Raw genomic sequence first — 17,213 nt, forward strand, 5'->3', positions numbered from 1 at the left:
TTCTTTCTTTCTTTCTTTCTTTCTTTCTTTCCTTCCTTCCTTCCTTCCTTCCTTCCTTTCTTTCTTTCTTTCTTTCTGAAAAAAAGACTTTACCGTAAGAGTTAAAGATTCAGTCAGAATTACTAAAGAGATAAATGTATTTTTATCAAAAGGTAACAGAAACCCAGTTCTGCACGTCTCACTGAGTACTTTTATCATATAATGGTTATAGCCAAAGCAAAACGATTCCACAGTAAAACCATCGACTTTTTCTTTAGACAGGAACTACACTGTGTAGAGCAGGCTAGCCTCTGCCTGCCAGTGCTGGGGTTAAAGGCGTGCTCCACCATGCCTAAACTCTAAGTGTGGACTTTTGGTTGGTGGATGGTGGTGAGAAATCAGTTGCCAGGGTACAACGGCCTGTGGAGGGTCCGGCTTTCAATAAAGAAGCTACCCTCCCGCCCTTTACAAGACCGGGAAGACGAGTACCCGTCAAAGGCTGAGCCACGAGATCCAGGCGACTGAAAGCGCCAAGCCCTCGCCTTCTGTCTTCCCCAGGACTTCAAAGGAAGCCGGGCCGGAATCTGTAGGCTCACCAGCTCGCCCACGGCCACTAGCCTCCAAGTCTGAGCGTGTCTCACTCAGGGCAATCTGTGAACCTCCGGGAGCGGGAGCGGAGCCGACAGGGGGCGCGCGCGCCCCCACGGCTCGAAGAGGAAGTCCCGCCTCCGGTTTCCGGCGACAGAGAAGGGAGAAATTGAAAGCTGCTTCCGGTTCGCGAAAGGCTGCGTTTTGCACGTGTGTCACTTCCCCAGGGTTCCTGGGTCTCCCTCTGTCCGTGTGATCTTGTCTGTGGTTTTTCTTGCAGGTCTAAGGATGAAGGCGGTAAGTGCCCTCGGGACTCCGACCGCCGTGACTTAAGGGTTACTCGGGTTGACAGGGTCTCTGCCTGACTTATCTTTCCCATAGGTTTTCACTATGTTACAGGGGACAGTGGCCCATGTTGGTGCTCCTTGGCGGCTCTATGCACGGTCCACTTCGGGTCCTTACTGGGTTTTTACTTCGTCGCCCACTGTGCCCAAGCACGGCCTCAGGGAGCGGGAGTGAGGCCAGCACCAGGCCCTGCCTCCTAAGGATGTCAGGCTGAAGGGTTTTTCCAGACTGCCTCTCGAACCCTTGTTCTATCCAAGAGAAGCAAGTCCAAACTTCGTTGAACCTATTTTAGGAGTCAGCGGACCCGGAGAGACCGTTTCTCTCTTAAAGTTAAGGAGATAGGAAGGCTGGTGACTTTCGTAGATGGAGAGGGAAACTTAGAAGAGTCTTGGGAATTGGTTTACAAAGCACTTACCAGCAAGAGAGTTGGAACGCAAAGGGCATAATTCAGTTTTACCCTCCTTACGTCAGGGATCTTCATGTAGTTGCATAATTTCTTCTTCATGTGTTATGTGAGGATCACTCTTTAGTGAGTTGGGAAGTTAGGGTGCTTTGTAAGTAATAAAACATCAGCTAAATGTCAGTTGTTATTGTTAAAGGCAGCCATTATTTTGCTCTGAGTGTGTTACAGTACAAGTGTTAAGCTATTCTAGTATAACCATTTCCACAAGGTGACCTTTTTTCTTTTCAGATCTTACAGAACTGAGAGACTAGATTCAGATCATGGGGATATCTTGTGATGAGTAACTGATGTTCTAGTGTCATTGTGTAGGATTACTTACTGCTGTAAATTGGTTTTAGTTCATACTTAGGATCCATGGTTGTGAGACATTTGTGAGATTGGCCTAATTTAATTTATAAATTTTTTTCTTTCCTTAACCTGATTTGTTCCTTCTCTTGTCATTTTCTAGAGAAGAAATAAAAAGCAGGTCCCAAGCTTTCGCAAATTGATAAAAACTAGTAAAGTGAAACTTGAAAACAAACTAAAAAATAAGCAATTTAAACAACAAAGTACTATCAAGAAGTACCGAAAAGAGCAGAGGAAACTAAGGCAAGCGGTGAAAGATGCTGTGTCTAAAAAGCCCATTCCACTGGAGGACCCAAAGAGCAAACGACCAGGTAAGGAAAGTGTTCACCTACCCTAGTTCTCACTAGTTATTCTGAAATATTCTCCGTGGAAGTGACTTGTTTTCTCTAACTACTTGTCCTGTGTTCAGATCTATATAGGTCTAGGTGAGGACATAGTTTCTTTATATTTTCCCACAGTCAGTATGAGAAAACATTTCAAGATCATATGCATTGTGAGAAAGCTAGCGTGTGTTTCAGAGATACTCAGAGTAGTCAGAGTAGCTATGTAAATAAAATTTGAGCCACATGTCAGGGATATCACCTTCCCATTCTTTTGTTTGTTTGTTTGTTTTATGAGACAGGTTTCTCTGTGTAGCCTTGGCTGTCCTGTACTTTGTCAGCCATACTGGCCTCGAATTCACAGCGGTCTGCCTGCCTCTGCCTCCCTGAGCACTGGGATCAAAGGCATGCACCACCACGCCTGCTGCATGGGTGAATTCTTCAGATGTTGCTGATAGGTACTTCTTTTCAACTTGTAGACTTGGGGTGAAATTCAGCTGTAATTGTGTGGGCTATTTTGTAGAATAATCCAAGAACCCCAGCTTCTCAGAGCAGGAAGAGAATATGACCATTTTGAGTCAGTTCTGAAGCTTATTTATGTAACCGTTCATACTTCCCATAGCCGTCTCCTTCTCTTAACCCTGATGTAGTCTGACCCAGTAGCAGCATCATTGTGATAGATAAATGTTGGCTTGTCTGGAAGTCAGGAAATACGGACTCTTCTCTTGGTTTTTGTGGCTAGCCATGTGGTCTTGGTTGGCCACTCTATCTCCAATCTAGGAAAAATGAGTTGGATGATTAGATACTTTGAGAGATTTCCTCTGTCTAACTTTTGCAGTTTGAAATGTGTAATATTGCTAATAGTTCTTAATGAAAGTAAAACAAAAGATTTCTTCGTTCTTGCAGCTTAGTATCTAAGTGAAGTTGTCAGGGATGAGTATAAGAAAAAGATGGATACACACTGTTGAATCTGATATGAAAAAACTGAAGAATTTTTTTTTTTCCCCTCTTATGATCTCACTTTTCTTACTAAAGTAGGAGGCTAGGTTCTTGGATGACTATGAAGTATGGCAGGAGTTAGAAGAGTAGTGATAGAAAAAAAGACATTCAATGGAAGAAAAAAAAATGACCAATAAAATACACCAATTTCTGGCTTGAGAAATGGAATATTCCTTTAAAGTAGGTAGGAGTTTCATTCTGTGCAATGTTTATATAGCTGTATTTACCAGTCTTGCTGCTATCAGGAAGGTTGAGTTTTGCTAGGGAAGACAGTAAGATGGCCTTTTCACAGTTGAATCTTCTGCACTTAAAAGGTTTTCTGGCCCTTGGTTGTTACTGTGTTTCAATGTATATTTATATATTTTTAAACATAAAAATAAAGAGGAACACGGAAAATGATCAGAGAGAGACGTTAGAATGATGTGAGTGAGGTTGGGGTTTCCATAGTTACAAGTGCCTTAAATGAAGACAGAAAAGATGCTGAGTGTGTTAGCAGAAGAATGGTTGAAGTGTTATGCAGTCTAAGCGAGGGAATAAAAGAAGAACACACTATAGAACAGCAAGTGGTTGAAAGAAAAATGGTCTGAATATGTACTTACTAAAACAGTACATTGGAAGTAAGCAAATGACACTGGAAGGACAGATGATTGTCAAAGAGTGAGCATCAAGACTTGGGACCTGGCCTATGGAGAGGGCAGTTGAAATGAAGCAACAATCATTGGAGATGACAATGGACTCAGCCATTGGTTCTCAGATGCCCCGAGACACAGTTCAGAATATATGGAAACATTTATTTTTAGATTTCAAGAATCAGAGATACTAAGATTCTAGCCCTTTACCTGGTTCAGAGTATCTCTTTATGGAAAAGAATCGATATCCAGAATGTCAGTTGTGCTTTCATTGGGAGTACTGGAGGGAGGGCAGGTAAGAGTTGAAAAATGATGAATTCTAATGCTTTTTTTGTTTGTTTTTTTCTTTTTGGTGGAACAGTTAAAAAGATGGAGATGGAAGAGGAGGAAGAGGAGGAAGCCCTTCCTTTAGATATGATGGATGAGGATGACTTGCAGCTGATGAAAGATTTAGGACAAAAAGCATCTTTTCTCACAAGAGATATTTCTTCTAGGTAATATTTCATCTGGATTATAACTGTCCTTACAATATTACAAGTGTGATTTTGAGCATCAGACCGAAAGCCCTGTACGTACTAGACTGGTGTTCTCACTATGTAGCCCAAGATGGACTATGACTGATGGTCCTCCTGTCTCAGCCTTCAAAGTGCTGGGATTATAGGCATGTATCATCTTGCATGGTTTACAATAGACGTTGTCAATGATAGGCCTTTAGGTACCTGTGTTGGTTTGTTTTTTGTTGTTGTTGTTGTTGTTGTTGTTTGTTTTTTGTTTTGTTTGTTTGTTTGTTTTTGGTCAGCTTGACAAAAGCTAGAGTTACCTGAGAACAGAGAACCTTATTTGAGAAAATATTCCATCAGATTGACTTATAGCAGTGGTTCTCAGCCTTCCTAACACTCCAACCTTTTAATACAGTTCTTCATGTTTTGGTGACACCCCCCTCCAACTATAAAATTCATTTGGTTGCTACTTCATAACTGTAATTTTGTTAATCTTTTATATTGTGATGTAAATATTTTAAGAGATAGAGGTAAATATTTTAATTATTGGGTAAATATTTAACCCAAAGGGGTTGCAACCCCGCAGGTTGAGAACAGTCTGTGGGGCATTTTCTTGACGTTTGATGTGGTGGGGCCCACTTTACTATGAGCAGCACCATCCCTTGGCATGTAGTAAGAACTGAACAAGCCAGTAATCAGTGTTCCTTCATAGCCTCCGTTTCAGTTCCTTCCTGTGTTCCTGCCTTTTGTGATAGACTACAATTGTAAGATGAAATAAGCCCTTTCTTCACCACGGTGCTTTTGGTTGTGGTGTTTGTCGCAGCAGAGAGACCTAAGTAGAGCAGTGCCCTTTAAAGCTGAAAATCACCTTCTTTCTGCAGTGAGCCAGTTCACGTCAAGAAACGAAAGCATGAGAGTGTGATAGATAAATATGAAAAAATGCCAAGAACCCTGCAGACTGCACCAGAGAAGGAGTTGATTCACTTGCTTCCTATCAAGGATAAGAGTGGCATTATCCCACAGACTCGGGAGAAGCCAGGTGAGGCTAATGACTGGCTTACTCAGTATGCTTACTTTTCATTAATAGAACACAAATGTTTTTACATTTACACTTTCATTGTATTTTGGCTTTTAGTCATACCACAGAATAAGAATAGCTGCCACTAGCGTATAGCAGACTTGGTGATTCTGGTCAGGGGGACACAGAGCTCTTTCAGATATCTGTTACATTGAGACTGCAACTATTGCTGCAAGGATCTCCTCAAAGAGGGAGAAGGGTGGGACAGAGGTAGAGAAAGAGAAAATGTTTGAGAAAAAGGCAACATTATCAGAGACAACATTATGTTAATTTATCGTAAAGCATGCACTCATGAAACCCCATCTAGGCAAAACCCAAATTCTGCCAGCTTCCAGAAACTTTGTTGGTGCTCCCTCAGCCGCTCAGCGTGAGCACTTATTCTGAGGTCTGTGGTCACCACTGCTCTGCTTATTTCTTCTGTGTTTGTTTTCCCACTTACTGTTACCATGCCTTTAATGTGTAAATCTGTCCAATAGTTCCTGACATCCAGCAAGAAGAAGAGGATGAAGATGAGCTGGAAGTTGAGGAAGGTAATGAGATGTTTGTAGCTGTTAAATGGGAAAAGTATTCTTTCGCATGATGTGCGTTAATTTTAGGCAGTGTACCTAGAGTGAGCACCATGGAGTGCTGCTCCTTTAAAGGCCATTTTCTATATTTGAAAGTCTCACCTTGTGAAATTTGATACACTTTCGTTATGGAAAAATGTGAACAACTGTATTTTTCAATGGTGAGGCAAACATGAAGAAATTTAATGTTACTGTTTTGAATCTTTTTAATTAGAAGAGAAAGACTTACATATAAAAACTATTACTTTTGGGGGCTGGAGAGGTGGCTCAGAGGTTGAGAGCACTGGCTGCTCTTCCAGGGGTTCTGCATTCAATTCCCAGCCACCACATGTAGTTCACAGCCGTCTACAATGAGATCTAGTGCCTCTTCTTGGTGTGCAGGTGTACATGCAGGCAGAACACTGTATACATACTAAATAAATCTTTAAAAAAGAACTATTACTTGAAAGAGCAAAATTGATTTTATGATGTGGAACCTTTTTTTAAAAAAAATTTTAAATATTAATTACAGTTTTTCATTTTGTATCCCAGCTGTAGCCCTTTTCCTCATTCCCTCCCAGTCCCACTCTCCCTCACTCATCTCCCTCCTGCCCCTTTCCAAGTCCACGGATAGGGGAGGTCCTCCTCCCCTTCCATCTGACCCTAGGTTATCAGGTCTCATCAGGACTGGCTGCACTGTCCTCTTGGCATGGCAAGGCATCTTTTTTTTTTTTTTTTTTAAGGACAATTGTCTTTGGTATATGTCTTTTTAAAAACATTTAAAGTAATTTTCACTGCTTATTTAAGTTTTTTAAATTATACTTTCATTTACTGTATATGTGTGCATGTGGAGATCAGAGACAGTCTTGGCAGCAGGGGCCTTCTGCACACTGAGCTGTCTCACTCTCACCCACCTTCACCTATTTTTTTTCTTTGTTTGTTTTTTGTTTTTCAAGGCAGAGTTTTACTGTGTAGCCTTGGCTGTCATGGACTCACTTTGTAGACCTGGCTTGCTTCAAACTCAGTGTTTCACCTACCTCTGCCTCCTTAAGTGCTGGGAGGTGTGCTTAGCCTTTTTTTTTTTTTTTTTTTTTTTTTAAAGACTATGTCTTACATTACTGCTCAGGTTGACTTGGAACTTACTGTGTAACCCAGGATGGCCTCAAACTCATGGCAATATTAAGTCAGTCTGCCTAGTGCTGGGAGCCACCATACCATGCCCAGTAGAATAGTTTTAACTAATCAAAATTAACCTAAAAATAATTTTGTTTTGTTTTGTTTTGAGACGGGGTTTCTCTGTAGCCTTGGCTGTCCTGGACTTACCTGGTAGACCAGGCTGGCCTTGAACTCATAGATCCACCTGCTTCTGCCTCCCCAAGTGCTGGGTTTATAGGCATGCAGCACTACACCTGACTTACTTCTGTGTTTATTATCTAGTTTCCAATGAAACTATTAAGGTATAACTTAAAGCACTACAGAGTTGAAAGAACAAAAGGGAAGTATTTTGTATCTTAAAATACTAAATCAGTGTATGGCGGTAATGGCGCATGCATGCCTTTCATCTCAGCACTTGAGAGCCAGGGGCAGACAGATATCTGAGTGGGAGGTCGGCTTAGTCTACAAAGTGAGTTCCAAGACAGCCACAGCTATACAGAGAAACCCTGTCTTGGAAAAAAAAAAAAGAAAGAAAAGAAAAAAGAAAGAAAGAAAATACAGAGTCAGAGTGTTTCTTTAGCTAATGAAACTGTGGACTTGTTAGCATAGTAATTAAGAGTTTGAGGATAGGCTTTGGGTCCAGTTCTGTTAGGTTTTGAAATTAAAGTTTGTCAAGCTACTTTTTTGTTTAAGTTTTCTTAACTACAAAGTGACGTGTATGTGTGTGCTAGTAAGAATGGTGGTACCTGTTCTACATGATTGTTGAGAGGATAATAAACAGCAATAAACATAGATTCTTTGCTATCATCATTAAACTTATTTATTGATTTATTTATTGAGGCAGGGTTTCCCTGTGTAGCCTTGGTTGTCCTGGACTTGCTTGGTAGACCAGGCTGTCCTTGAACTCACAGAGATCTGCCTGTCTCTGCCTTCCAGAGTGCTGGGATTACACGCGGGCGCCACTACACCTGGCTTCATTAATATTAATTGTATATGGAAAGTATGAATTTATTAGTTCTCTGTGAGTAAAGAAATATTTATGAGGGAAAACCTGGTTTCTTTCAGAGGTCATTGAAAATCCCAGTCCAGAGCTCACCATGGAAGAACATTTGATTGAAAGAAGGAAGAAATTACAGGAAAAGAAACTACATATTGCAGCCTTGGCATCTGCTGTACTATCAGATCCAGAAAGTAATGTGAGTCGTTTTAATTATGTGAACCACAGTATGTTAAAAAGCTCTAGTTCCCTACATGCATACACAAACCTGAAAAGAAAAAGCTAAACATATGAGAGTAGGCTGTATCTTAGCTTCATCCTACATTTCAGCCTAATTTCTGTCATGAGCCTAGAACAGCTTCTTAGACTCTGAGATTTATTGTCTTTGTTTGCAAGCAAAGATACAGGACCTATCTTGGTAACTCTGGAGATGGTAAGTATCTAAAAAGTTACTGTATGAGTGAAGAAGAATCTTCCACCAGATTTTCTTGACTGGTTTAGAGAGAGTGTGTGGGTGTGCATGCATACTCATGCAAGCGCCTGTTGTCTGAGTCAGTCAGGGTCCTCCCAGGCTGACCAGAAACTGTTCCTTCCTCAGTTTCCTGAGTTTTGGGATATTAGATGTGTACCATCATGTCTCTCTCCATAGTTTTAAATAAGGAACACTCTGTATAAGTGTCAGTGGAGTTAGTCCAGGGATATTTGTAAATAGGAAATACTGTACAAGGCATGAGGGTACACACTTGTGACCTTAGCATTTGGGAAGCTAAGGCAGGAGGATTGCTACTAGTTCAAAGACAGCCTGTCAAAAGATCCTGTCTTAAAAACAAAACCAAACCAAACCAGAAACAAAGAAAAGAAGGGAGAGGAGGAGGCAGGGAGGAAAATTGCCATTTGGGTGTTGGGTCTAGTGCTGAATATTTATCACATGTAAACTCAAGAAATCTGAGCTTCAGACTTGGCTCCACCAAGTGTTTTTTGAGATAGAGTAAGTCATTTTTATCTAAGCCTCATTTTCTTTTAAAAAAACTACTTTAAACATTTGGTGTGAGGAATAGAGTAAATATGATGTCTTATTATGTGATATCATTCTTGTTATATTGACTTTCTTACCATTTGAGCATGACAGGTATTTCTTTATTGAATGATAAGTTAGATTATTTACACTAAATAGTGTTTGCTCACTATTGTGGAGGGAGGTGTGTGCCACAGGAATGCGGGTATCAGAGAACAACTCTGTGAAGTGGGTTCTCGCTTTATCTTTACCTGGGCTCCAAGGATGAACTCAGACTGTCAGTTGTGTGTTTGCCTGCCATCTCTTTAGTTCCTATTACTTAAAGAAAAAAAAGTCATGTGGGCAAAAACCTTGAGTATTACTTGTCTTTTCTATTAAAAAAAGGTATATGGACCAGAATGAGAGAGGGGAAGTTGAGATATTTTTCATTTTTATTCTGTTATTTAATTTTCATAGACCTATAGAGGTTTTCTTTTTTTCTTCTTTATTATTTTTAAAAATAATTTATTTAATTTCATGTGCATTAGTATGAAGGTGTCAGATCCCCTGGAACTGGAACAGTTGTGAGTGCCCATGTGGGTGCTGGTAATTGAAACCAGATTCTTTGGAAGCGCAGACAGTGCTCTTAACCTGAGCCCTCTCCCCAGCCCCTATAGAGATATTCTGATTTTAATTTTTAAATATAACTTTATTTTTGAGAATTTCATAAATGTATACAGTGAAATATGATCATGACCACCCCCCCTTTCTCTTTCAAAAACTTCTCCCCAAATCACCCCAACAAATCCCTTTCCAAATGTCTTTTGGTTTTGGTTTTGGTTTTGGTTTTGGAGACAGGGTCTCACTATGTCACTCCACCTGGCCTGGAACTCGGGTGACCTGCCTATCTCTGTTTCTAAAGTGCTGTGGTTAGTCTTATGCCACTGTGCCCAGCTGATGTTGTTATTGTTTGTTTTGATAGCCCACCAAGTCCAGTTAGTGCTGCCGAGATGTGCATGTGGGTGGGTTTTGTTATTTCTTTCTGTCTTTTTTAAAAAATTTATTTGTTTTTATGTATATGAGTGCTCTATCTGCTTCTATACCTTCTGATGCCAGAAGAGAACATCAGGTCACATTATAGATGGTTGTGAGCCAACATTTAGTTGCTGGGAATTGAACTCAGCGCCTCTGGAAGAGCAGACAGTGCTCTTAACCACTGAGCCATCTCTCCAGCCCTCTTTCTGGCTTTTTAAGATAGGGCTTTTCTGTGTAGCCCTGTCTGTACTGGAACTCTTCTGTAGACCAGGCTGGCCTCGAACTCACAGAGATCCACCTACCTCTGCCTCCCAAGTACTAGTATAGGCATGCACCATCACCAGCCAACTAATTCTTTTCCTTTTTCAGACAGGGTTACACTATTTAGCCCTGGCTGGCCTGGAACATCCAGAGACCCACCTACCTCTTGAGTTCTGGGATTAAAGAAGTACATTATCATGTCTAAGCACAAGTGCCAGTTTTTAAAAGGGTGTATCTATCTATCTATCTATCTATCTATCTATCTATCTATCTATCTATTCATCCATCTACCCACCCATCCATCCAACTATCCATCTGTGTATTTGACTTGAGTATCCAGGCGTATATACCACATAATGCATGTGAAATCACTGAGCAGCTTTCAGGAGCTTATTCATTCTGTGGGTTTTCAGGATTGAACTGAGATCATCATGCCAGAGTGGCAAGTGCCTTGACTGACTGAGTCTTCCCACTGCCCGACACTATCTTTAGATACCAGTTAATAATGCCTTTTTATGTCATTTTCCTACCAAAAAATTGGGCCTTTAGACACTCAGGTAAGAGCAAGGCATTTCCCAGCAGCTGGAAGACACAGGCAGATCTCTCTGTGATTTTAAGAATAGCCAGGGCTGTGTAATGAGAACCTATCTTTTTTTTCTTTGATACAGGGTTTCTCTGTATTGCCTTGGCTGCCCTGGACTTTGCAGACCAGCCTGGTCTTGAACTCACAGCAATCTGCTTTCCTGCCTCTGCTTTTCTGCCTCTGCTTTCCTTGGTGCTGGGATTAAAAGGTGTGTGCCACTACACCTGGCTGAGAACCTGTCTTTAAACATATACATGCACACTCACACACAGAAAAATCTCTCTCTCTCTCTCTCACACACACACACACACACATACACACAAAACACTTCAAAACTCTTAAGTGAGAACTGGAGATGCCTCTTAGTGTTAGAGCAGCAGAGCACTTGTCCAGCATACACAAGGCTGGTTTGATTCCCACTATCTCTAAACAAAAGGCAAGTGGTGTTTATCTCTGATCATTTTGATAGCCACTTAATTGGGTTCAGGTCTTCTACTGCTCCAGAGGTTTATGCTTGTTTCCCACAGTTTGGGGATAGCAAATAGATGAGGCATGTTTGTCCCTGCTGTGGTAAACATTTTTTAAAAAGGAATGCTTCACAAATTTGTGTTGTCTGCTGGGTGGTGGTGTTACACACCTTTTAATCCTGTCACTTGGGAAACAGAGGCAATTGGGTCTCTCTGAGTCCAAGGCCAGCCTGGTCTACAGAGTGAGTTCCAGGACAGCCATAGCTGCACAGAAAAGGGAAACCCTGTCCTGAAAAAAAAAAAAGAAACAGAAAATTATGTTGTCCTTTTGCCTCCTTGCTGACTAATCTGTGGATCTTTCAGTGTATGTGCTGCTGAATTCCATTTATGATGTCCCAACTTTATATTTCTCTGCTTTGTTATAGGAATTATCTTGAAGTCTTATTGAAATTAATATAACTTGGCTCTATATATATATGTATGTATGTATGTATGTTTTTCCCCACTATTAGGGATTGAACGCAGGACCTCATGCATGTTGGTCAGGTGCTCTACCATTGAGCTACAACTCCTCTATGGTTATATTGACTAATTTTGTATTAATATTTCTTATTGATGTCTATAACATTTTAGCATTTTCAGAAAAAATACATTGAAAAACAAAAAAAAATCTAGAAATAGGTAAATTAACATTTTAAGGTATTGTTTTAAGGATTGTTTTTTAAAATGTGTTTATGTCATGTATGTGTAGTGCCTGAGAAGGCCAGAAGAGGGTGTCAGATTCCCTGGAGCTGGAGTTAAGGTGACTGTGAGCCAACCTAAACAAGTGCTGGGAACTGAATTTGGTTCCTCTGCAAGAACATGCTTTTAACCACTGAGTCGTCTCTCTAGTCTCCATCGCAGTGTGCTTATCACAGTGTGGGTGTACCGCTCAAAATACAGCGTTTAGGAGTTGGTTCTCTCCTACCAGGGGTTCCTGGGATGAAACTCAAGATCACCAATCATGTTCTGAAAGTGCTGTTACCTGCTGGGCTTCTTGCTGGGATTAAATGTGTGCTCTAGCACACCTGGCTTCTAACCTGTTTTTAATCAAGTTCATATTTGCCTCATAACTAGAGGATGGTTTCCCTATCACTTTTGTGATGTGTCCATTGGAGTCTAATGCAGCTTGCCTCTGTGTGTCGCTTGGTGAATTCCATTTATGATGTCAGATGTGGGGCTGCTATCTTTTACTCTGAAATGTTTTGCCGTGATTTCTGTATAAATCATTGCCTTTACAGATTAAAAAACTGAAAGAGTTGCGGTCCATGCTGATGGAGCAGGACCCTGATGTGGCAGTCACTGTCCGGAAGTTGGTGATCATTTCACTGATGGAGCTATTTAAGGACATCACTCCCTCGTATAAAATTCGGCCCCTAACTGAAGCAGAAAAATCTACCAAGGTGATACTAGATAAAGTTACTATATAAAATAAGCTAAAAATTTTGGATGGCTAAAAATGGGGAGAATAGGGGGTTATTGTTACTATTTAATCCTTGCTCTTGTCCCCCTCCCCCAGGCACTTGTTTTTTTGCCAGCTTTTGAACTTAATCCTCTGATATTTGAACATAAAATGCTTTTGATCTTTTCAGATTCGTAAAGAAACCCAGAAGTTAAGAGAATTTGAAGAAGGCCTGGTTAGCCAATACAAATTTTATTTGGAAAATCTGGAACAAATGGTTAAAGGTATATTAAACTTTTTTTTTCTTTAAATGTAATCTTGGCTGCCTTGGAACTCAGTATGGAGACCATGTTGGCCTCAAGCTCGCAGAGATCTGCCTGCCTCTGCCTCCTGTGGCCTGGAGTTAAAGACTTATACCATCATGCCCAACAGTTAAACATTTCTAAAAAGTACATACATACCTAACCTTACATGATCACAAAGATAAATTTTATATTCTGCTTTATGTGAGAGGCAGTGTAAAGTCAGACTTCCTGGGGGCTGGAGTTGTAGTTCATTTTGAAGAGTTCTTCCCTAGCATTCATGATGGTCCCTGTCTCTGGCATTGCATAAGCCAGGTGTATGTGGTGGTGCATACCTGTAATCTCAGTTCAGGGGCATCCTCCGCTGCATAGGGAGTTTAAGACTTGAGTGCCAGAGTGGAGACCCTGACTCAAAACACAAAAAGACTTCCAGAGTTCAGCCTTTTCCCACCATTTACATAATAGGTAAAATACTTTTCTCTCCCTTAGTTTCTATCAATAAATAGCAATATCACTTACCTTGTAGCATTTATGGGAAGCAGTTGGATGTATAAACATGAAGTGTTAAGATATTTTGTCAACTATTCATATTAGCCTTATTGTTTCTGTAGTTCTTTGTTTTTCTTTTGTGGTGCTGGGGATGGAACTCAGGAACACATGCACGCTGGGCAAGCACACTACAGCTGAGCTGTATGCCCACTGTGCTGTAGTCCTTCATAGGTAGCCATGAGTTTGTTGGATTTATGAACAGTTGGGATTTTCTTTCTTATTAATTTAAAAACCATAGACAGAGAGCTGTACCTTGAAATAGATGTTCATGCCTTTAAAAGAAACTTAAAACTTAGCTAGGGTGATAAAACTCTTTTCATACCCTTCTCTTCAGAAAAATGGGGGCATGGTGAAAATTGGGTGGTGAATGGAGAAGAAACCTAGATGCCTAGCTAAGATGATTTCATCTCATTGGGCTCCCTTCCTGAGTGCTAGGACCAAGGATCACCTATTTATCTGCTGGCAGTACTCCCGAGTCTCCTATTGGCCTGAGTAGGGCAGGGGAATGGTAAGGTGGCCATACAGTGGAGATGGGAGGCTTGGATATTGTTTTCATGCTTTGGCACCCACCTAAAGCATAGTAGGATTTGATCTCAGAGGCTTTTGCCTGGCCATTGTCAAGCCCCAGGACAGGATCAGTAGAGACTTTGTCTTAAAAAATAATATGGAGAGCCTGGACAGATAGCTCAGGAGACCTGAGTTTGGTTCCTGGGACCCATGTGAGGCTGCTCACAACTGCCTATAACTCTAGCTCCAATGAATCCAGTGCCTTTTCTGGACCATGTGGACACCTCCACTCACCTGTGCACATATCCACACAGAGATACACATGCATCGTTAAAAAACAGTAAGTGTCAGAAGAAAAAGAAAACAGGAAACAACCTAGGAACCTGCACAGAGGGTCTCTGAAAGGCTCTGCCCTGCAGACTATCAAAGCAGACGCTGAGACTTATGGCCAACTGTTGGGCAGAGTGCATGGAATCTTATGTAAGAAGTGGGAAATAGTAAGATCTGGAGAGGACAGGAGCTCCACAAGGAGAGCAACAGAACCAGAAAATTTGAACACAGGGGTCTTCCCAGAGACTCATACTCCAACCAAGTACCAGGCATGGAGATAACCTAGAACCCCTGCACAAATGTAGCCCATGGCAGTTTAGTGTCCAAGTGGGTTCCATAGTAATAGGAACAGGGACTGCCTCTGACATAATCTGATTGGCCTGCTCTTTGATCACCTATCCCTGAGGGGGGAGCAGCCTTACCAGGCCACAGAAGATGACAGTGCAGCCACTCCTGATGTGATCTGATAGACTAAGATCAGAAGGAAGGAGAGGAGGACCTCCCCTATCAGTGGACTTGGGGAGGGGCATGCATGAAGAAGGGGGAGGGAGGGTGGAACCAGGAGGAGAAGAGGGAGGGGTTTATGGGGAGATACAAAGTGAATAAAGTGTAATTAATAAAATAAAAAACAGTAAGTGAAAGGTGACAGAAATAGACATCTAGCTTTGATCTCTGGTTTTGGCGTGCATAATGGAAGTGGACAAAGAGTCATATGCTACAGACACATATAAACTACTACAGATGAGATCAAGCTTAATACTAAGTTATATATATGACTAAACTACCATTTCTTAATTTCTTTTTGCATATATCTTTGTTTGCGAGTATATGTGTGGGTGCCCATGTGGTATTGTGGGAATTTGAGTGTCGAGAGGGCAACTTCTGGAATTCAGTTTTCTCTGTCCATCCTGTGGATTCTGGGGGTTGAACTCAGGTCCTTACTCACTGAGCCCAAATTATTAGCCGCATGTTACCATCTTGGCATGTAACTAATTTGAAAGATTAGTAAGGTGATTTATGTTTCTCTCTCTCTCTTTCTCTGACTTTTTCTCTCTCTTTCTCTGGTCCTAAGATCAAAATCCTGTATTTTACAGTTTTCTCTTTATGAAATTTATAGCTTTGTCTGAGTTCAAGAAGATGCAGATGTTCTATGTAGATCTGACCATGAAAATATTATAGCTTAATAAAATTGTGGGAATACATGTTTACTGTAAAACAAAACCTAATCTGTTTAAGCTCTGACTAGTGATTAAAGTAATTGCATTTGTGTTTTGATTAGACTGGAAGCAAAGGAAGCTGAAGAAGAGCAACGTGGTATCCTTGAAGGCCTACAAAGGGCTGGCTGAAGTGGCAGTGAAGAGCCTGTGTGAGCTGTTGGTGGCCCTGCCCCATTTTAACTTTCACAACAACATCATTGTACTAATTGTCCCCCTGATGAATGATGGGTCAAAATCGGTAGGTTGCTCTAAAACTGGTTTATTGCTCTTGTCCTTATGGGAAGATTATGTACTATGTATGTCATTTTACTCCTAAATTCCTTATAAGCTGTTACTTGTAGGTTAGTATCAGTTTATTATGCCCTGTCTCTAAGAAAATTATTTGAGCATTAGTTTATGGAGTGGTTCTCTATAAAGGCTTTTAATATGTCCTCCTCCCTCCCCCCAGGCAGTGTTTCTCAGTGTTTCTCTTGGCTGTCCTGGACTTGCTTTGTAGACCAGGCCTGGAACTCACAAAGATCTGCCTGCCTCTGCCTCTAAGAGTGCTGGGATTACTGGCAAGTGGCACTGCCTCCAGCTGGCTTTTAATATCTTATAATGCACAGAATAGTCCCCAAGAGCAGGGTTGCCTGATTTAAAATGTCAGCATTGCTTTATTGAAATGCTTTCTTTTCCAGATATCTGAAATGTGTTGTGAAGCAGTAAAGAAACTCTTTAAACAAGATAAATTAGGCCAGGCTTCCCTTGGTGTAATTAAAGTGATTTCTGGTTTTGTAAAGGGCAGAAATTATGAAGTTAGGCCAGAGGTAAGCCTTTCTGTTTTTTACTTTGAAGTTTGGTTTTAATTACAAAGTTAATTTTTTGTTGTTTCAAGAAATTTATTTACAGATGACTATAAGATGAAAAGTTAAATATATGCATTCACTAAATAAGTATATCCTCCTAGATGTATTTTTACAGAGATATATGCATCTTTGTTTCAAAACTTAAAAAACGGGCTTCTAAAAGGAACACTTTTCTGCATCACTATGATGTGCACACAGGTGAATGGCACCCTGCTTGGTAGATAGCAGGTTTTCCTGATAAAATCAGTCTTGGAGAGATCACTGTCCATATTCGTTTTTTATATGTGAGGACTCTATATGAGTTAGATTTCTTGAGTAGAGTTGCTGGATCCAGTAGAAATCACATTTAAAAACGGATTGCCAATGGTTTTCTAACAATATTGTGTCACTCAGGCTTTCATTAGTGATTTGAGTCATTTCCCAAGTGATTGCTTAATCCTGAATGCTACTATTTAATCTTTTGTTAGTTTGTGAGATGTAGAGCTGACCATGTTGCTCATGTTTATTTCCACATCTTGTATGTGTGTGTGTGTGTGTGTGTATGTGTTGTGTGGTATTGGACTTGTTAACTTGAATCTGTGTATGCATGTTTCCAGGTGTACATGTAGGTGTGTGTGTGGATGGTCTAGCTAACTTTGCGTCTATTCCTTGGTTGCTGCCCACCTTTATTTTTATTTATTTATTTATCTATTTATCTATCTATCTATCTATCTATCTATCTATCTATCTATCTATCTAT

At 40.7% G+C, this 17,213-nt stretch overlaps 1 protein-coding gene across 1 annotated transcript in view; it reads left to right on the plus strand.

The window, feature by feature from the left end:
* The first annotated feature begins 761 nt into the window (after window positions 1-761).
* The window catches only part of Noc3l (NOC3 like DNA replication regulator), a 33,356-nt gene continuing 16,904 nt past the window's right edge, over window positions 762-17,213 (plus strand). Inside the window, exons 1-10 of the mRNA XM_055614150.1 lie at window positions 762-864; window positions 1,824-2,031; window positions 4,030-4,162; window positions 5,050-5,207; window positions 5,723-5,776; window positions 8,012-8,142; window positions 12,564-12,725; window positions 12,915-13,008; window positions 15,692-15,867; window positions 16,307-16,435. Coding sequence (XP_055470125.1) covers window positions 856-864; window positions 1,824-2,031; window positions 4,030-4,162; window positions 5,050-5,207; window positions 5,723-5,776; window positions 8,012-8,142; window positions 12,564-12,725; window positions 12,915-13,008; window positions 15,692-15,867; window positions 16,307-16,435 — 1,254 coding nt within the window. The 5' untranslated portion in view covers window positions 762-855. The remainder of the gene's footprint in view (window positions 865-1,823; window positions 2,032-4,029; window positions 4,163-5,049; window positions 5,208-5,722; window positions 5,777-8,011; window positions 8,143-12,563; window positions 12,726-12,914; window positions 13,009-15,691; window positions 15,868-16,306; window positions 16,436-17,213) is intronic.

Source organism: Psammomys obesus, unplaced genomic scaffold, assembly GCF_907164565.1.
Source record: "Psammomys obesus unplaced genomic scaffold, mPsaObe1.curated_primary_1811, whole genome shotgun sequence".
NCBI lineage: Eukaryota > Metazoa > Chordata > Mammalia > Rodentia > Muridae > Psammomys > Psammomys obesus.